This window comes from Papaver somniferum, unplaced genomic scaffold (assembly GCF_003573695.1).
Source record: "Papaver somniferum cultivar HN1 unplaced genomic scaffold, ASM357369v1 unplaced-scaffold_117, whole genome shotgun sequence".
NCBI classification, from domain to species: domain Eukaryota; kingdom Viridiplantae; phylum Streptophyta; class Magnoliopsida; order Ranunculales; family Papaveraceae; genus Papaver; species Papaver somniferum.
In genome coordinates this window covers 7,008,427-7,029,097 of record NW_020620714.1, presented here as the reverse complement: position 1 = coordinate 7,029,097, position 20,671 = coordinate 7,008,427, and the positions used below count along the sequence as shown (strand labels likewise).

General features: G+C 36.0%; 3 protein-coding genes and 1 pseudogene across 4 annotated transcripts; 3 read left to right on the top strand and 1 right to left on the bottom strand.

The window, feature by feature from the left end:
• The first annotated feature begins 436 nt into the window (after positions 1-436).
• LOC113329737 (zinc finger protein ZAT9-like) lies at positions 437-1,141 on the top strand. The gene has a single exon (XM_026576573.1). The coding sequence runs from the start codon at positions 437-439 to the stop codon at positions 1,139-1,141; it is 705 nt and encodes a 234-aa protein (XP_026432358.1).
• Positions 1,142-6,695: 5,554 nt separating this feature from the next.
• Positions 6,696-15,546, bottom strand: LOC113329736 (annotated as a pseudogene).
• Positions 13,325-15,212, top strand: LOC113330020. The gene is made up of 5 exons (XM_026576872.1): positions 13,325-13,553; positions 13,987-14,051; positions 14,147-14,252; positions 14,723-14,781; positions 14,922-15,212. The coding sequence occupies exons 1-5, from the start codon at positions 13,371-13,373 to the stop codon at positions 15,028-15,030; spliced, it is 522 nt and encodes a 173-aa protein (XP_026432657.1). The 5' UTR covers positions 13,325-13,370; the 3' UTR covers positions 15,031-15,212.
• A 2,518-nt stretch (positions 15,547-18,064) lies between the features above and the next one.
• On the top strand, positions 18,065-19,735 carry LOC113330021. Of its 2 annotated transcripts, XM_026576874.1 has the most exons (4): positions 18,065-18,299; positions 18,751-18,815; positions 19,246-19,304; positions 19,445-19,735. In XM_026576874.1, the coding sequence occupies exons 1-4, from the start codon at positions 18,117-18,119 to the stop codon at positions 19,462-19,464; spliced, it is 327 nt and encodes a 108-aa protein (XP_026432659.1). In that variant the 5' UTR covers positions 18,065-18,116; the 3' UTR covers positions 19,465-19,735. The 2 variants fall into 2 exon arrangements, with proteins under 2 accessions (XP_026432659.1, XP_026432658.1); XM_026576873.1 differs by lacking the exon at positions 18,751-18,815.
• The last annotated feature ends 936 nt before the right edge of the window (positions 19,736-20,671 follow it).

Sequence of the window (20,671 nt, the reverse complement as noted above, 5' to 3'; positions counted from 1 at the left end):
CTGTTTCTGTATTGTGTTCTTAGCAAATCCAGAGAGAAGAATTTGACAAAGATACGCATAAAGGTTGATAATAATTATAAATTCGTAGGTTTCTCAGACATGAGCTCGCCTTCTATTTCTGATGGTAAGAGGAATTCACCATCTGCTGCTGATGCTCAGAGGAATTCACCATCTACTTTGGTGCTCAAAGGAATTCACCATCTACTCATGATACTCAGAGGAATTCACCTTATACTTCTGGTGCTCAAAGGAATCCACCATATAATTGTAGTGCTCAAAGGCATTCACATTCTTCTTCTGATGGTCAAAGGAACTCACCGTCTACTTTTGATGTTAAGAGGAATTCACCATCTACTTCTGATGCTCAAAGGAACTCACCATCTACTTTTGATGCCCAAAGGTCTATTTCTACTTTTGAGGAATTGGAGTTCCCTAAATGGGAGGAACTGCAAAAAGAGGCCGAAAGAGCTCATCGACATCAACAACATCTGTGGAGAAATCATCTATCGATAAACAAAAGGAACCAGTGTTCGGTGAGAAAGAATTAGTCGAAACCCTAATGCATATATGGGATTTGTCTAATAGCTATTCTATTGTTTCAGCAAACTCAGAGAAAGACAGAAGCACAAAGTTTTCAGTTACTAAGAAGCGAAAATTGCAAGATACCGTCTATACAGAAGATGGGTTGAAGAAACCAAGAACTGACAAGGAAACTGTGGAGGATTACAGGGGTGAAATCTTATTAGGTTCTGTTTCTGGTACATTCAGTTATGGATTTTGTGGAAAACCCTTCAATAATTATCAAGCTTTGGGTGGTCATAAATCAAGCTGCAAGAGCAAATCCTTGAAAAGCCAAGTAGTCAAACCTGCAGTGCAAGATTCAAACGCAACTTCAAAGATCCATCCATGCAAAATTTGCGGTAAGGTGTTTCTGAGTGGTTGCGCTCTAGGGGGGCATCAAAAGAGTCATAAGACAGAAAAAGTTGAACCTAGTAGGTCATCAGTCTCACCACCACCAAAGGAAATCAAGGAGTCTAATTTACATCTAATTCAGTCATCTACAACATCAGTTCAAGAAGAGCAAGCGAACGTACTGAATAAGAAGATTATGATGTTCGACCTCAAAGAAAAGCCACCGTAGGATGCCGAATCCATGATTGGTGATGCTCAGGTGTTCATATTATAAACACGCTAGGGTTTGACTTGTAAAATCAGCACTGTAATAATTCATACTATATGTTACAGTTTTCTGAATTTTGGAACTTCTGCTGCAATGATATATTGTCGCTTTTCACAAATCATTTACTCTGGGAAAATGCATCTCGCCCGTGACAAATAGAAGAAAAAAAATACTGAATGAGACATGATATTCCTTGATATCTTTACAATGACATTGCATTTCCGTAGATCAATGTGATCGATAGCTAGAATTGACTTTAAATCAAATAAATTTAAATGCGTCTAAGCTCTTGCACCCCAACCTTTTTTTTAGCAGAATTGATCTCGTGTAGTGGTGGTAGTGGTCTGGTCGAGGGGAAGAAAGCACTAAATTGGATTGTGGAGAAGAAGGCAAACCAGTAGAACTCGGACTTGCATATGTTGTACTATTTCTCACCCTGTTGTTGTACTTGGCTTCAAGAATATAACTCTATTAACTTCTTAGGTTTTGTGGACTTAATTATCTATACTCAGTGGAATAGCCCTGGCATGATTCGTCTAATGTTTGGTTTTACCTTAGAAAAGTACTTGGACACGATAAGATTTGCCACAAACTCTCTGCACGGTCCTGTTATCAACCACAAAACAATGAGCAAAAATTACACGAGAAAATGAATTTGGCACATCTTACTCGAAATGTTTGGGCCTCTGTGACAGTCAATCTTCACCAAACCTGCTGCAGGTCTAGCCCATCGAACTCTTGAACATACAAGTGCCTTTGCACATTGGCAAACCATAATTTTTCTTGTGACACTTTATCTTCAGTTTTCCCATAAGTATTTCTCCTCCTTCTTGGACTAAGATTCCATCGACTAAAAGTGTACAGAACATTCCATTACTTTACATGCCCAAACCAAATTAGGGCTGCACAATATTGTATGTGGGGAAATTTTTGGTGTTGCAAGAAAAATGGGAATAAAAGCTTGATAATTTTTGGTTTCGTAGTTTCTACAGAAACAGAGATTTTGCAATAACTTGCATATTAAAGTGATCACCCATATAAAGTTATCGTCAAATGTTGTTTTTGTTTTCTAATCAATCCATTAGGGGAAAATATATTGATAGAGTAGTTTGATACTTCGATGGAAAATGGGGTTTCAAACTCACTATGAGTAATCAACAGTGTAATAATATTAAACCCTAACTGTCAATTTAAGGAAACATTTAATAAACCCGGATTAAACTTATAATCAAGAGTTAAAATAACTAAATAAAAATAACGGATGTAATCTTACCAATGCTATTTTTGCATGAGTGCATCCTCAAATTGTAAATGCGAATGTAAATTTTGTAACCCTAGAGACTGGATTTGTGAATATGGGGTTTGGGATTTTATTAGTAAAATCTTCATATTCATCATGAATTACTTGAAACCGAGCTCAAACAGTTGTAGGTTTTTCCTAAAAGAAAAGGTTAATGGAGGGGGTTAGATGTTTCTGGTGTCATCATTGAACAGGAAACCCTTCAAAACCGCTGATAAACATAAATCAATCATGTAACCCCCAAAATTGCAGAATACATTAGAAAGCAATTCTAGTTTTAGGAAAATTGAATGAAATGAAATGAACCCTATTGAAGTTGAATGTTAAATGAGAATCCATCACTGAATAATCCATCATCTGATTTCATCTGCTAGATGGAAGTGGATAGTGGCGGCAGTGGAGTCATAAGCCAGTACATATACCAGTAGGGTTTGTTCACATTAGTTAGGGTTTATTAGAACCCACTCAAGTTTGTTTATATCATGACCCTTCGTTAGATCTAACGGTTTGAAATTACAAACGGAGATCAAAATGACACTGCCAATCCATAATTACTTATTTTTGTACGTCATTATAGCTCGTTCAAAATATCCATTATGTGACTTAAAAAGATGAACAATATACGCAAATTTAAACTGAACCCGGTAAAATTTTGCTAATGGCGAACTCCCTTGTCCCATTAGTTCATTAACAGATCACATAAACCAATTTTGGGTTGATGTAATGAACATCAACCACAATTGGTTTATGTGCTAGTTCACACATTAACGGATTTTTGGATCAAACTTGGATTTGTAGAGAAATCAAGAATTGGTCTTTAAGTGCCTCACATATACACCGATATGAGAATGTAGTTTTTTTTAATTATTCCAAATTCGCAATCGGACTATACGTGTCTATGTATAATCCGATTATTGCCACAAACAACTATTATAATTTCTTTATTTTTGGAATTATAGCCGTTGGTCCCTTGTGTATATAAAGAGAGAGCCTAATTTCTATTGCCACAAACAACTATTATAATTTATTTATTTTTTGAAATTATAGTCGTTGGTCTCTTGTGTATATAAAGAGAGAGCCTAATTTGTATCATCCACTACCTTATTCAAAGAAATATTTCTCCATTGTTCATTTTTTTCGTTCGAAGATGTCAAATACATGATAATCAATTACCAATTCATTCAAACGCATACTTAGAAGATGCAAACGAATTACTCCATCATTATCATCCACAAATTCATTTGAAGAAATACTTAAGACAAGGTAATGAACTACCACATCATCGTCAAGTTTTGTGATGGAAGAAAAAGACATACTCAAGGCACATAAACGAAATGAAGACCAATTTCAACCAAGGCATAGATTGAAGGATGTTGAGGAAAAGACCGAATGAGTTATAAATTATTACATAGTTAAGGATATTTACGAAGAAAATCAACATGAGACTATATTTTGGATCGAAGTTGCATCAGATCCTTTCGTTCCAAATATGGGCGGCAAGTACAAGAAACCACGCCATGATTATCGACCCGATTACGTTTTTTCGAAGACAATTCATGTTAAAAATTGTTTTACAAGTACAACGAGATTATAATGAAGAAGAGCTTTGGGTTTTTACAGTCCGGCAGATATTGAAACATCACGTTTTCAACCGATCCCAAATTATAATAAAGAAGACCTTTAGGTTTGTTTGATTATATGACATATTATTTTCATCCGAACCTTGTGTATTTCGGATAATATTGGAAATGCGGTTGTATATTCAAAACTGTAACTTTTGTTTTTACATGTACGCGTTGTTGGGGGTTATAAAAACCAATTGGGGGATATAGATTACTTCTCACAACCAATAGTGTCCGCTAAGGAGTGTTTTTGGGGAGCAAAAATCAAAAAACTTAAAATCAAAAAACAAAATCACATCCCCCGTTTCCATCTTCACCTCTTATTAATATCTTTTAGGATTAGGGGCCTTGAAACCTAAATATTCCCCACTCCTTTCAAATTCGAAATTTTCCCCACTCCCTTCCAAATTCGAAATTTTTCCCATTCTCTTTCAAATTCGAAATCTCCTTCTATGCCGGCTCCTCACTTTGAAAACATTTTTTGTTTTACATTCGGAAGAGATAAATACCATGCTGGTAGTGATGAATACCAAGCCGGAAGTGATGAAGACCATGACGTTAGTGATGAAGACCATGCCGGAAGTGATGAAGACCATGTCGGAAATAAATTTGTTTACATCGCCGGAACTGATGAAGACCATGTCGTAATTGGTGATGACCATGCCAGCACCATGATAACTAACATTCAATGTCATAACTAACTGCTGGCATGCTCGATAGAAATCTATCTTGCCGGTAATCAAGTGAAAAAAAATTGAAGATTCCTCTCTGTTTATACAATTTAATATATGGGTTAAACCCTAATTTCGAGATAAAATTCATATGGAAACAACTTGGTCAGCAAGTCATCCAGAAACATCAAGAATTTTCTTCCATGGTTTTTGCACTAGGTCGGAAACGAGCCAAATTTACATGGGCTAGCAGGATTGACTAATGCCCTTGACTTTGACTGGCAGGGTTAACTTTTTTATGTTGACTGCGATTGTTGATCTTTAATTGGAACACTTTCTTGACTGAAAGCATGACTGGAGACTATCAGGGTGCTAGTCCTCAAGGGAGTTGGGGGAGTTTGGTGTAGTTGAGTTTTTTCCTGTTAGTCATGGGGGAGTTCGAAGAAGTCTCTTAAAATCTCTGTTAGTCGTGGGAGAGTTTAGAAGAGTCTCCCAAACTCCCTATAAAACCCCGTTAGTCGTGGGGGAGTTTGAAAGAAACTCTTAAAGTCCCTGTTAGTGGTAAAAACTAGAATGCTAGGGAGTTGTCTTTTTTTGCGGAATTCTGGGGAGTTTACAGTGTATCTTTGCCTCACTCCAAATCTCTCAAAAAAGTAGAGATTTGGGGAGAGTCTCTCAAACTCCCTACACTCAAAATCTCAAACTCTATCAAACTCCCTATACTCTCTTACACTCCCTCAAAATCCACAAGATTCAAAATACATTAAACTCCCTCCAACTCACTCGTGGACTAACCCCCTCTATTAATATTTAATTGGCAGGTTGATCGTCAACTTTCTATTGTTTTGAAGTTTCCTGATTACCTTACATCATGTGTCAGTAGAGAAATTTGAGAACAAAAACTATGCCGGTTGCAGTACAAGCATGCTCGTGAAATTAACTAATTGTGCTGGAAGACTACTTAAAACCAGAATTTTTTTTAAAAACAGAATAGTTTTTGAATTTCAAAACCGGTAGTCAAGTGAAAAAAAATTCAAACCAAGCCGGATACTTTACATCAGGTCCAACACAGCCGGGAGGGGTTACGCCCCCCGGACCCCATGGATAGCGGGCTTGAATTTCAAAATGGGGGATAAGCTCGGTGCCGGCATGAACGTGGTATGAATACAATGCCGGTGTGGGTGCTTCTGACATGGTATTCATAACACGTCCATGTCGACACCGAGCTTTTTCAGCTGCAAAAATGGTGGATTAAAAGAAAAAAAAATCAAATTTTCAACCTTTTAACAGCAATTCTCTCTTCACAATCATCCTCCATTTTTACAAAATAATTTCCTCTCAAATTTTCTTTCCCTCCTTCTACTCTCACCTCACTCACCCAAACACAATTAATAACACACACTAATCATTTATCAAAAATTTTAAGATTTTACTAATTATTATTAATCACTAATCCTGATTAGTGAGGGGTAGATTAGGAATTACATAAAATACTTAAATAAGGGGTGACCCTGATTAGATATTTGGATCCATTGTTTGTCCTTTTCCTGCATCCCCTAATTGTTTTTTATATCCCCCGATCGCGCGTTCTTTTACACTACCAAGTTTGGTTGTAAAATAGTAAGCCGAACATGACTCTGTAAGTAGCAACTTACAAAAGTAGAAGTTCGGTCAACAACAAATGCAGTTCGAATAAGTCGATCATCAATCAAATATTTATTTTCACACACTCTCATTTAAAAATATCAAGTGAACGGTTCTTCCCAACAATATTTAACTAGTAATTCTATAGCCGAACCTAGCACCGAATATCCGATAAAGTAAGTAAAAATTTTAAGGATTCAACCTAAAAAAGGGAAATTAAACATCGTCTACAACTATACATGGGAGTATGATTTGAATCACACATATTATGGACACTTCTAACCACTGAAATTCCAAAACCCCTGTATCTTTTTCACTCTCTTCTTCTTCCTCTCCGTAATACATACTGACTCACATAAATCTGATTTTAATTTTAATCAATCATTAACATTACTAACTAATTATCATTAGATTTAATTTTAATCATTAACACTAACATGTAGGGATAATTGCCTTCCCAGCAAAAAAACCACGACCAAGTGGGCTGTATGGTATCAAGCCAATACCTAATTCCCTGCATGTAATATTACCTTAGCATCTCACTCCCCCTTAAGGTATCCAACTGTGGAGATTATTATTAGTCCCACATCGTTGGGCAATCTAAGATCCTGCAGTCTATAATCTCTTAGGGTCTCTCCACTCATTGCCAATTGGTTTTGACTTGAATGCCCGGATTCTAACATGGTATCAGAGCAGGCTATTTGCGACGAGTCATTGAACGCGCCTTTACTCCACGTCACCCCATTTATTGTCCACGTGTTAGACCCAACGAGGCTACATTGAGGGGCGTGTTGAGATTATTATTAGTCCCACATTGTTGGGCAATCTAAGATGAGAAAAAAACGGTTCAGTCCAAAATCCCACTAAATAGAACAGTTTAGTCCAGACCTAGTTGACTAGGTACAGTTTAATCCAAAAATTGTGTAAAGACGCTGCTGACCTCCACACGTGTTTCATACAGCACACGTGCAGCGAGTGGGGATGGTTTTGTAACTGACGCATTCAACCTGGAAATGACACGTCAGCAATTTTAAATAATATAAAAAGTAATTAAAAAACCGCTCGTCCAAAATCGACAAACTTTATATATTTGGAAAGCATTTTCCGAGAGCTACAAAAAGAGTACCCATATGACTATATAATTTTCATTTTTAAAAAATTTTAGTTTACATTTGTGTGTACAATTATGTACACCGCTGAAAAGATCCAAAAAAACCAAAATCCATGATAGCCAGACTGCCACCCTAGTCCGCACAGACTGAGAAAAATATCAACCATGCCAAGCACCAGTTGGATAACATCCATAATAGCAGGACTGCATTGAGGACGAAACAATGAACGTAATAAAATCGCAGCTTGAAAAGAAAGTGATTATCCTTTCACCAACATCCACGTAAGAAAAGAAAGCAAAAAAACGATCAAAATAAAAACTTAGTTTATAGTCAGAGACACAATCCATGTGGGTATTACTACACAAACTTAATATGGCTTCGAAATATCCCAGTACAGTGATTCACTGCATTTTACTGAAAAGGAGATTACTAACATGCACAACAGATCAATCATACTCACAACCAGACCTACTTTTTCATGAGAAGCATATTGGTGCATCAATTTATTCATTCATGTGAAACATTCCTAAAATCAATCCTTCAAAGCCACAAACAAACCTACTTTTTCATTGAAAATACACTGGTGCATCAATGTGCACACCCTTGCAAAACATGCATAAAATCGGTCATTCAAATTCACTCTCGGGCACACTTTTTCATGGGAATTATACAGGTGTAGCAATGTGTACATCCCTGCAAAACATGTAGAAAAACGATCATTCATAACAACACACAAACCTACTTTTACATGGGAATGACAAAGGTGCACCAATACGTACACCGCTTCAAAACATGCATAAAGATGATCATTCACAACCACACACAAACCTATTTTTTCATGGGAATTACTTCCTACAGGCGCACCAATATGTACACCGTTGTAAAACAAGGGAAGCCTACTTTTTCATAAGATTTACACAGGTGCGCCAATATGTACACCCCTGTAAAACAAGCATAACACCAATTATTCATATTAACAATCAACAAGTGTACAACTATATACACATTAACTATCTACATGTGATAATGTACACATTAAGAATCAATATGTTATTTCATTAAACAAAGGTTGTACTTATCAAATTCAACTAAGAAAGCCTAAAGCACACAATCATATTATCAGTTAGGACCAATATTAAGGTAGGAATCATCAAGGGAACCAAAATATACAACTAGAACAAATACCTTGCAGCGTGTTGCATCATCTTGGGATGCAAGCATAGCAACATTAGTTGGGAACTCATTTTTATCATCTTGTACAATTATATACAGGCCTATATAATGATCCAGTCTTTCCATGTCCCTCTGAGTTAACACCACATATCGTATTAAAGATGTAAACTAGAAAATAACAATTAAATCTAAAATAAAAGATTCTTGTATAGTAAGAAGCATGTTTACAACTATGTACACATTAACAATTAACACGTGTACGATTATGTACACATTAATAATCAATATGTCTACAACTATGTACACATATTGTCTACACGTCTATCAAAAACATATATACCCAAATGATCTTATCTTTCCATGTCTCTCCCAACTATCATTGGCGGCCAAAGAGACCTTACAACTAATGTTCATGCGGACATAATAATAATAATTTGAAGGGCTAAACAGTAAAAAGCTTCAGGACAAGTAACAAAGAGTTTTAAAAGGAGTTAATTTTAATGTGTACACACTGTTAGTGTACGAACATAACTGAAGAGTGGTCAAAACATAGAGATTTATTAACACAAACCTAAATGTAAAAAAAAGAAAAAAGAAAAAAAAAACCCACCGAAGAGCTAGGTTTTACTCACATCAAAAGATAGAAGTTGGAGCCACAACAGAAATGCAAGCTTAAAGTGATAGTACATGGGACACATGGAAACAAACAAAAATTTACATAAGCCTGAGTTTCATGCCTCCAAATCATTTCTACTCTAGTTATTTACCCGAGCATAAGTCTCATACTGCACATAGTTTCCACTTCTCTTGGACTATTATGTACACATTATTAAGTGTATAATTATGTACACATTAAGAATCAACGTGTACAACTAAGTGCACATTAAGAATTGATAAAAACATTGGATCATAATTTAAAATTTTATCTACCAAAAAAGATTCAACTAAATGTATCCAAAAGCAAAAAATATATAACAAACCCCTTGAATGTCATAACTAATACTCCCTCCGTCCTAGTTTACTTGCCAAAATAGGATTTTGCAAAAACTTGAAACAAATTCAAATTACTTCCACATACATCATCAATCTTTCAAATTACTTGTTTAATATACTAGTTTTTGTATCCTAGTTTTTATTTCTTTCTTGATAATTAGATAATTTTAGTGGGAAATATAGTAATTTTTTGGTACACTTTTGTTAAAAAAATCTCAATTTTGGCAAGTAAACTAGGACGGATGGAGTATGAACTAAGAACCAAAAACAAATAAAACTAAGAACCAACTAAACTGGTGTAAAAATAAATACACCTCGTACAGTGAATACAAGTTGGACGCCCAAACCTAACAGAAACTGATAGAATATGGCATGCACCAGCGTTGATAGACTTTTAGGATTCTATTGATGGATAATCATCAATTATTAGATGTTGTTTGACTTCTTATCTCAACAACATTTGTTGCAAAAAAGGTTTCAAACTACTCCTAGCAACATAACTAATATGAACTAAAAAACAAGTAAAACAATCATTCGCTAGTACTGGATAATGCAGTCGTTCAAATTGTAAAATGGTGCATCTTCATGAGCATCTTTTATATTGCAGTACAATAAGGCCATCAATTATACCAGCATCCTGAGTGAGATTTCGTATCTAAATGTAAAGTAGTCACACATTTTTATTAGCGAGACTCGAAACCAGGGCGTTAAACAAAGTTTTACGGTGATGAAATCATAAAACAATATCTCAAATACTGGATCATGGATCCTAGTAATGGCACACATAGTGTACAAACAATCAGATTTATAAACATAAAATTCAAAACACTTCAAATACATAACAAAATTACTTGTACAATTATATAAAAAAATCATTCCCTATATGCATCCAAAGCATATAATACAGATAAACTAAGATTGTTGGTTAAAAGAGATATCGATATTCAAATCTCAACTTGAGTCACTTTTTGACCATAAAGAACCAGTGCAATCATTTCTAATAAAACGAACCTAACGTAGTAATTGTGCTTAGGTTATGCTATTTTCAGTCACTATCCATGTATCAGTTTATGAAATCCGGATTTAAATAATCAAATCTCTTGTATATCTTCCACTGTTTCAACTCAATCACCCCACCACAAATTTAATTGGCATCGAATCGCTCTGGATGCAACTTGTGTATGATTAAATCATACCAAAATTCAGAAACTAGATCCAAATTACTTTTACAAATCAACAAAAATATACCTTCTCATTTTAGATGTAGAGTAAAATTAAAGTGAAATCGAGATATTTCAAACATTTTTTGCTCTTAAATTTGGGATCTCTGTAAACAGATCCAACCAAAAAAATGAAAAAAAAGTAAAAGAAAAATCAATCAAATAAATATAAAATGGAAAGATCAAAACTCTAACCTGTATTACTTAAAAACACTAATCGTAATCGTCTCTGTGCTCCGCCTCCATCTCTCTCTTCAAAAAAAATCTAAGATGTCAAAAATGAAAGCCCGAACACAGAAAAAGTAATCAGCGTAGTAAGAAAAAATTTATTTTCTGGATCGGCAGAAATTTGGAGTAACTGTTCCTCGATCTCACGAGTCCAGAGGGACCATTCCATTTGTAACGCGGTTATGGGGTGAACTGCATGCGCCCTCCTAATTGTATCCACACTTGCTTCAGATAACCCAATGTACTTTATTTTTCCTTCTGCAACCAACTTCTTAAGTTCCCCCATCTAGCATTCACGAAAAGCATTTATATATCAGCTACTAAAATAGATTCTGGTATCCTCATATGGGAGTGTAATATATGTATATTAACCCATGAGTCCATGACAATATTAAAACATAAGAACTCACAGTCTCTTCGATTGGTACGGATGTGTCGACACGATGTTGATAATAAAGATCAATATACTCCACATCAAGGCGTTTGAGTCTAGCTTCACAACAGGAACGTACATATTCCGGTGACCCGTTAACTAACATTCCGGTAAGTGTTATTCCAGCAATGCCAAACTTGGTGGCTATTTGAATTTTTTCTCGCGGTAATTCTTTCAGTGCCTGAAAGGTGAAATTATCTCAGTATAAACAGCACCCTATGCAACATATATGAACATGAGCTCCATTCTTGAAATTCAAAAGGGAAAATGAGCAAAGTTTAAAAGCTCATTTTTTGACATGCTAAAAGTGAGAGGATCGAAATGTACATGCTTTTCCAACCAGGATTTCATTAATATGAGGGTCCATAGATATCTGAGGTGTCAAAAAAAGTGATTCCTTTATTGAAAGCTTCCTTCGGTATTGCAATCCCAGTATCATCAGAGACACCGAAACTGTAAGCTCCAGATAGCCCCATACACCCAAACCCCAATTTTAATCATTAACACTAACACCGGAACTGTAAGCTCCAGATAGCCCCATACACCCAAACCCCAATTTCGTAACCGAAATATATTTTTCCTTTGAAAGAATGAGTTTTGTTTTGTCGATAATTTCACTGGGTAACCGAACTGTTGAAATAATTTGTTCGGTACGCTCGCAAAAAAAATTCTCGAAACCGAACTCTATTTTTCCTTTGAAAGAATGAGTTCGGTTTTGTCGATAATTTCACTGGGTAACCGAACTGTTGAAATAGTTTGTTCGGTATGCTCGCAAAAAAAATTATCTTAACCGAACTTTATTTTTTCTTTTAAACAAGGTTGTTCAGGTGAAGAAAAATGGCTACATCGAAATATGTTGTTGGGGCCATAAAATCTGAACAACTCTTGTTTACAAATATATTTGGGCCTTACCAAGCTATGTATTTAGATTTTCTTTGTGAAAGTTCGGCCATGAAACTGAAAAACTCGACAAAACCAAACTCAATAGTTCGGTAACAAAGGTATTGATATCGACTAATACGAACTATGCACTGTAAACTCTATAAAAATAGTTCCGTTACATGTTCTGGGGATTGCATAACCGAACTCTAGAAAACCACCATTAACATGTAGTTCGGTTACCTGCGTGTGCTAAATTTTGTAACCAAACTACCCATTAAGAAAAGTTTGGTTACCTCGCAAGCTAAATTTGGTTACTGAACTGGGTTGACGTAACCGAAGTTTTTCCAGAAATTTTGAGTTTGGCCAAATTTTTGCACAATTCAACCATGAATCACTCAAATCATAATTACTAAACTCAAAAAAAGATTTTTTGGGTTCACCCATCTTCTTCTTCATATTTCCTTCTTCTTCTTCTTCTTATCGCTCAATAATAATGTTATAACAAAACAATCCCACTAATATAACTCACTGATCACTAATCACTTACTAATCATTACACTAACACTAATCATTTATCACACTAACTAAGTTTATCATCAAGGATAAAGTAGGAATTTAAAAAAAAAATCAGATAAGGGGTGACTCAAAATCACTACCAATGTCCACCCCAAAAACTTGAGAGCAGTCTCCCCCATTGTTTGAGTAGTCCCCAGAAGTTGGTTCTTTATAAAACCATCCTCAATTAGTATCTTTGGGTTATTGGGCATTTGCGTGACTAAAAAGCAAGGCCCATGGAATGAACGGGCCAGTGTTTGGTTCACGGGCATATATAAAGAGAAGGGGATCTGAGATTCTAGGTTATCGTTTCCAATTTATCCCCCAAATCTGTGAAAACGATTCCGAGCGGCGAAAATGGCGGTCGAAGTAGCAAACGTCAGATCGAACGGTGTAATGGTTTCAGAAGAAGAAGAAACAACTAAAGCTGTTGTTCCAACCAAAATTGAGGAAGCAGGAAGGAAATATTGCTGTGCTACTTGCTTTAATTCATATGGACGAGTAACACATGTTGCTCTTGAAAAGAGAGTCACTTTGAAGGTAAGATCGATACCCTTTGATTCCCTTTGAAATTTTTGAAAAAAATTTCAATTATTTGTTGTTTGATAATCATAAATTATTATTATTTGATCTACAAAGTCGAAATTGATGTTGATGATACCTATCTAGTACTAATAACATCATCGATTCAGCTGTTTTTATATGTATTGTATATATTGATCGATACTCTTGGAGATTACATATGACCAGAACATAAGTTTAATTACATCTGAGAAACTGATAATTGTTACAAGTTGTATCCAGGAGTTGATTTTTCGATTGTTTTTCATCTATTCACTGTTGTGTTATCACCTTTTGGATATTGTTTCTATGATCATCGTTTTGATATAATTGCATCATTAATTCAACCATATCCTTATAATGTTCACTCTTTTTTTTTTTTTTTTTTTTTTTTTTTTTTTTTATGATCCAGCTCAATGCTATTCTCTCTGGCCAGAAGGGACCCAATGGCCAACGTTATTACACTAATCCTTATGGGTAATTAGTTCCTAGCGTTTTAGCTCACTATCTTATGTATAATCTCAGTCCCTTACTTTATAAGCAACTCATGTTTTACTTGGACAAATTTACAGGATCAATTTGAATCAAGTGGAAGCAGGATTGTTAGATCATCCCGCGCGTATCAGGAAGTTTGACACTCTATGCAACTTTTGTGGTGAAACAGTGGGATGGCACTATGTAATTATCTGTTAGCCTCTACTGCAATTAGCTTAAGTTGTCTTTCAATTCCTTGAGAATTCCTGGTCCCTGCAAGGTTACAATGGATTCTTTTTGCCGTGCTGGCTGAGCGCCGTCTTAGTCTCCCCTGCATACAAACTGGCCCAGCTAGCTTTCTACTTGGTCTGTTACCACCCTGGGTCCTCTAGCATTTCCCAGTTCCGCATTTACCTCTACTCACATAAGAAACATTAAAGATAATGGACTCCGGCTCCTGATCCGAGGCAATTTGACTTGCCTGAAAAGCGCAGTCCACATAGTGGTGTTGTGTGTTCTTCATTTTTTTTTCCTTGTTCTTGGGGCTGTTTAATATCCACGGCAAAGATTTCATATAATGGTCTGATCGAGCGAATTCTGTATTTTTACATTTCTGCTTTTCATTTTCATTCTCACAAATTCTTTTTAACTTAATTTGCATCTTCACTTTTCAGACTGCCCGGAGAGACGAACTCCGTTCACAATTATACTGGAGTGCTACATACATGGACAGGTGATTGTTTCACTATCTCATTGACACTGAATTGCATCTAGACACCTCTGATGTACTTGTGTTGCCTAAATTGAGGTGTTTTGCAACATATTTTTAAAATGTATTGTTGACATGCATGCATTGTAACTCTGTATACGCAGGGAAAAGGTTGTTCTCTTAGATGAAGAAGAAGAGAATGAAATAGCAAGCGGTGACTCTGAGATAGCGAGAATGACCTACTTGATGGCCGCGAACAAAGTGGAGGCTTAAGGACTAAAACGAGCTTAATTAAATGTACTGGGATGTTGATAACTTGTTGAATTTAATGCTGTTATGGTTAGTTTATATATAAACGGATTAGACTGTCTGAGGAAGAATATCTCTTCTTTGTACTTGATCGTGGTGTAACTCAGGTTATAAGTTTAGTTTCTTTATGATGTTCTGTTAAAACAGTCCAAGTCTTGGTTGCTTTCGAAAGTCAGATGCTGAGGAATCTGATACAACTTCTGCAGTCTGCCCGCAGGGGAAACAAATTTATGAGAGAGGCAGTATCTAGGAATTGAGTTCCAAGGATTGAGATTCTACTTTGAGATACTCATGCACTTTGGAAATTCTAATACTTGGGTATTCCAAGTAGGCATAGCAGGTTTGGCCATATCCAACGTCTTCCCCAGCATATTCCTAATAGCCCTAATTCTTCCCCACTCGATCAGCATTTTTTACCGTACAATGCTTTAAACTATTGCAGTAACTCTAATCTATAGATGTCAAACCTGATTCAGGCATTTTTGTCGAGCAATAAATTTGCGCACATTTCTGATATTTTGAATAGTAAAATGTTCTTTTTCAATTTAATGCAGTAAATAATTCTAAAAATATATGACCACCCCCCACCCCCCACACACACACACTCTATTGTCCACTTCTCATATAGCTGTCAAAACCCGAAGGACACTGTAGACAAGGCAATGTAATTGTAAGGGTACAATGGACAAAACCCCACCTACCGATCAGCCAGACTATGTCGTCGAAGAGGAGTCGTCGAGAAGGGGAAGGTTCAAGTCGGATGGATCAACAACAAAGCAGTGCAGATGACACTCCTAGTGATGAAGGAACACCTATAGCTCTTAAACGCAGAAGTAGAAAAGTTTCACGACGAGGTGGTCATAAATGAGTGATTGCAACAATTAGTACTTTGGTTTCTTACGGTTAGAAAACTTATTGTGGTACTTGACTCATATGTGTTTCTTAGTTTGGTTTCATAGTTTGGCTATTTGACTCATATGTGTTTCATTAAACTCAAATTTTTAAGAAATTAGTAGTAAGTTTGGTATTATTTCGTAAACAACCGAACTTGATAATCAACAGGTTCGGTTCTTTCTCAGATTTGGTCAACTAACCGAACTCAACAACACAAAAAACTCCAAAACATCCAGGAAAAGGTTCGGTTACCTGGTATTATTACGCAGGTAACCGAACTGTGGAGCTAAAAAACCTATGGTAATTCTCTATGGTTCGGTTACCTGGTATTATTCTGCAGGTAACCGAACATTATAGTTCCCATTGGTTTATTAAACTTCAAACCGAACTATGACCTATGAGTTCGGTTCGATCGCAAACATTTTAAAACCTCCATCTAACCGAACTCTAAGGTTAAAAACAGAGAAAGAAATTTTTTTATGTAACTGAACCTTACTGTTATTCCCGCTGGTTTTATTAGTCTAGTAACCGAACTATGACCTATGAGTTCGGTTCGATCGCAAACATTTTAAAAGCTCCATCTAACCGAACTCTAAGGTTAAAAACAGAGTAAGAAAATTTTTTATGTAACCGAACCTTACTGTTATTCCCACTGGTTTTATTAGTCTAGTAACCGAACTATGACCTATGAGTTCGGTTAGATCGCAAACATTTTAAAACCTCCATCTAACCGAACTCTAAGGTTAAAAACAGAGAAAGAAAATTTTTATGTAACCGAACCTTACTGTTATTCCCACTGGTTTTATTAGTCTAGTAACCGAACTATGACCTATGAGTTCGGTTAGATCGCAAACATTTTAAAACCTCCATCTAACCGAACTCTAAGGTTAAAAACAGAGAAAGAAAATTTTTTATGTAACCGAACCTTACTGTTATTCCCACTGGTTTTATTAGTCTAGTAACCGAACTATGACCTATGAGTTCGGTTCGATCGCAAGCATTTTAAAACCTCCATCTAACCGAACTCTAAGGTTAAAAACAGAGAAACAAATTTTTTTATGTAACCGAATCTTACTGTTATTCCCACTGGTTTTATTAGTCTAGTAACCGAAATATGACCTATGAGTTCCGTTAGATCGCAAACATTTTAAAACCTCCATCTAACCGAACTCTAAGGTTAAAAACATAGAAACAAGGTTATTCATCTTGTTAGGTTCGGTTGGCTACGCTCTAAGTTCAAGTTTACGAAACAACCGAACTGACTAATCTGAGTTCGGTTGAATCGCAGAAGCATGCATTTTGCAATCCAACCGAACCTTATACACTTATATCAAATTAATTTTCTTTGGGAAGTTCGGTTAGTTGCGAACCAACCGAACATAACACTGAATGCCAGAACTTTCATTGTTATGCTGTTCGGTAACCTGCGTGTTTGGATCAAGTAACCGAACTACATCTTCAAATGAGTTCGGTTACTTGTTCATCCTCACAAGGAAACCGAACTACACCTTCAGGAGAGTTCGGTTACATGTTCTTCACATAATGTAACCGAACAGTCCCAAATCCAGTTTGCATTCTACCTGTTTACCCAAATACTCATCCTCCGGTTGTGGTTGATAAAATCCATCATTTTCATCTTGAGTTTCTTCTTGAATAATACAATCACCATCTAAGAAATAAGCCAAATCCGGTTCATTTTGAAGATTAACAAAAAAAAGTTATTGTCCATGTTTTTTCATTCATCTTCTCTAACTCTAATCTCACAAAAATTCTACTCATAAAAATTCACTCAACTAATAATAAACCTATCTTTTAATTTAATTTCACTAATTGTTTTTAACTAAATAATTTTACTAATGATCACCCAAAATTAATTAGAAGGGTAAATTAGGTATTAAATAAATATCTAGATAAAGGGTGACCTAGAATTACTTTAAATGTATATACCCAAAATAGAACATGGTCCCCTCAAAAAAGCCATGGTCCCCAAAAAATGGTTCTTAATTTTCTTAGGTGAGTCTTGTGTCTCTAAAAAGCAAGGCCCATGGAATTAACGGGCCAGTGTTTGGTTCACGGGCATATATAAAGAGAAGGGGATCTGAGATTCTAGGGCATAGTTTCCCCCAAATCTGTGAAAACGATTCCGAGCGGCGAAAATGGCGATCGAAGTAGCAAACGTCAGATCGAACGGTGTAATGGTTTCAGAAGAAGAAGAAACAACTAAAGTTGTTGTTCCAACCAAAATTGAGGAAGCAGGAAGGAAATATTGCTGTGCTACTTGCTTTAATTCATATGGACGAGTAACACATGTTGCTCTTGAAAAGAGAGTCACTTTGAAGGTAAGTTCGATACCCTTTGATTCCCTTTGAAATTTTTGAAAAAAATTTCAATTATTTGTTGTTTGATAATCATAAATTATTATTATTTGATCTACAAAGATGAGATTACTGTCGAAATTGATGTTGATGATACCTATCTAGTACTAATAACATCATTGCTTCAGCTGTTTTTATATGTATTGTATATATTGATCGATTGGAGATTACATATGACCAGAACATAAGTTTGATTACATCTTAGAACTGATAATTGTTACAAGTTGTATCCAGGAGTTGATTTTTCGATTGTTTTTCATCTATTCACTGTTGTGTTATCACCTTTTGGATATTGTTTCTATGATCATCGTTTTGATATAATTGCATCATTAATTCAACCATATCCTTATAATGTTCACTTTTTTTTTTTTTTTTTTTTTTTTTTTTTTTTTTTTTTTTTTTTTTTATGATCCAGCTCAATGCTATTCTCTCTGGCCAGAAGGGACCCAATGGCCAACGTTATTACACTAATCCTTATGGGTAATTAGTTCCTTGAGAATTCCTGGTCCCTGCAAGGTTACAATGGATTCTTTTTGCCGTGCTGGCTGAGCGCCGTCTTAGTCTCCCCTGCATACAAACTGGCCCAGCTAGCTTTCTACTTGGTCTGTTACCACCCTGGGTCCTCTAGCATTTCCCAGTTCCGCATTTACCTCTACTCACATAAGAAACATTAAAGATAATGGACTCCGGCTCCTGATCCGAGGCAATTTGACTTGCCTGAAAAGCGCAGTCCACATAGTGGTGTTGTGTGTTCTTCATTTTTTTTTCCTTGTTCTTGGGGCTGTTTAATATCCACGGCAAAGATTTCATATAATGGTCTGATCGAGCGAATTCTGTATTTTTACATTTCTGCTTTTCATTTTCATTCTCACAAATTCTTTTTAACTTAATTTGCATCTTCACTTTTCAGACTGCCCGGAGAGACGAACTCCGTTCACAATTATACTGGAGTGCTACATACATGGACAGGTGATTGTTTCACTATCTCATTGACACTGAATTGCATCTAGACACCTCTGATGTACTTGTGTTGCCTAAATTGAGGTGTTTTGCAACATATTTTTAAAATGTATTGTTGACATGCATGCATTGTAACTCTGTATACGCAGGGAAAAGGTTGTTCTCTTAGATGAAGAAGAAGAGAATGAAATAGCAAGCGGTGACTCTGAGATAGCGAGAATGACCTACTTGATGGCCGCGAACAAAGTGGAGGCTTAAGGACTAAAACGAGCTTAATTAAATGTACTGGGATGTTGATAACTTGTTGAATTTAATGCTGTTATGGTTAGTTTATATATAAACGGATTAGACTGTCTGAGGAAGAATATCTCTTCTTTGTACTTGATCGTGGTGTAACTCAGGTTATAAGTTTAGTTTCTTTATGATGTTCTGTTAAAACAGTCCAAGTCTTGGTTGCTTTCGAAAGTCAGATGCTGAGGAATCTGATACAACTTCTGCAGTCTGCCCGCAGGGGAAACAAATTTATGAGAGAGGCAGTATCTAGGAATTGAGTTCCAAGGATTGAGATTCTACTTTGAGATACTCATGCACTTTGGAAATTCTAATACTTGGGTATTCCAAGTAGGCATAGCAGGTTTGGCCATATCCAACGTCTTCCCCAGCATATTCCTAATAGCCCTAATTCTTCCCCACTCGATCAGCATTTTTTACCGTACAATGCTTTAAACTATTGCAGTAACTCTAATCTATAGATGTCAAACCTGATTCAGGCATTTTTGTCGAGCAATAAATTTGCGCACATTTCTGATATTTTGAATAGTAAAATGTTCTTTTTCAATTTAATGCAGTAAATAATTCTAAAAATATATGACCACCCCCCACCCCCCACACACACACACTCTATTGTCCACTTCTCATATAGCTGTCAAAACCCGAAGGACACTGTAGACAAGGCAATGTAATTGTAAGGGTACAATGGACAAAACCCCACCTACCGATCAGTCAGTACTAGAAGAAGGGTTTGTAAATGTTTGTAGGGCAACATGAGAGTTGTTGTTGTTGTAATAATGTGAATACTAAGAAGGAGGCTGGAAGAAGAAGATGAGATTTGCAGTTTAAAAACTAATCAATGGAGATGCCAGAATGCAAGTGCTGATATTGAACTCCGTTTTCATACACCTTTGGCCTAGATTCATATTTTCTCTTAAGAAGCGTACTACTTTTTTCCATCCAACTAGAACTGCCAGCCATGGGGGCCAAACTGCTTAGTGATAGCAGATCGTTGTGTCGTACGCTGGCCTTAATATTTTGCACTAGACATTACAATCTTGCATCTCCATTTAACCTTCTCGAATTTTGTACACATGAAACGGAAA

What these genes read in the sequence shown, in the direction of transcription:
- LOC113329737 (XM_026576573.1), top strand. Translation starts at nt 437, where the DNA reads ATGGGAGGAACTGCAAAAAGAGGCCGAAAGAGCTCATCGACATCAACA.
- LOC113330020 (XM_026576872.1), top strand. Translation starts at nt 13,371, where the DNA reads ATGGCGGTCGAAGTAGCAAACGTCAGATCGAACGGTGTAATGGTTTCA. An exon ending in AAAAGAGAGTCACTTTGAAG is followed by an intron (nt 13,554 to 13,986) that starts GTAAGATCGATA and finishes TTTATGATCCAG; the next exon opens with CTCAATGCTATTCTCTCTGG. An exon ending in AAACAGTGGGATGGCACTAT is followed by an intron (nt 14,253 to 14,722) that starts GTAATTATCTGT and finishes TTCACTTTTCAG; the next exon opens with ACTGCCCGGAGAGACGAACT.
- LOC113330021 (XM_026576873.1), top strand. Translation starts at nt 18,117, where the DNA reads ATGGCGATCGAAGTAGCAAACGTCAGATCGAACGGTGTAATGGTTTCA. An exon ending in AAAAGAGAGTCACTTTGAAG is followed by an intron (nt 18,300 to 19,245) that starts GTAAGTTCGATA and finishes TTCACTTTTCAG; the next exon opens with ACTGCCCGGAGAGACGAACT. An exon ending in AGTGCTACATACATGGACAG is followed by an intron (nt 19,305 to 19,444) that starts GTGATTGTTTCA and finishes CTGTATACGCAG; the next exon opens with GGAAAAGGTTGTTCTCTTAG.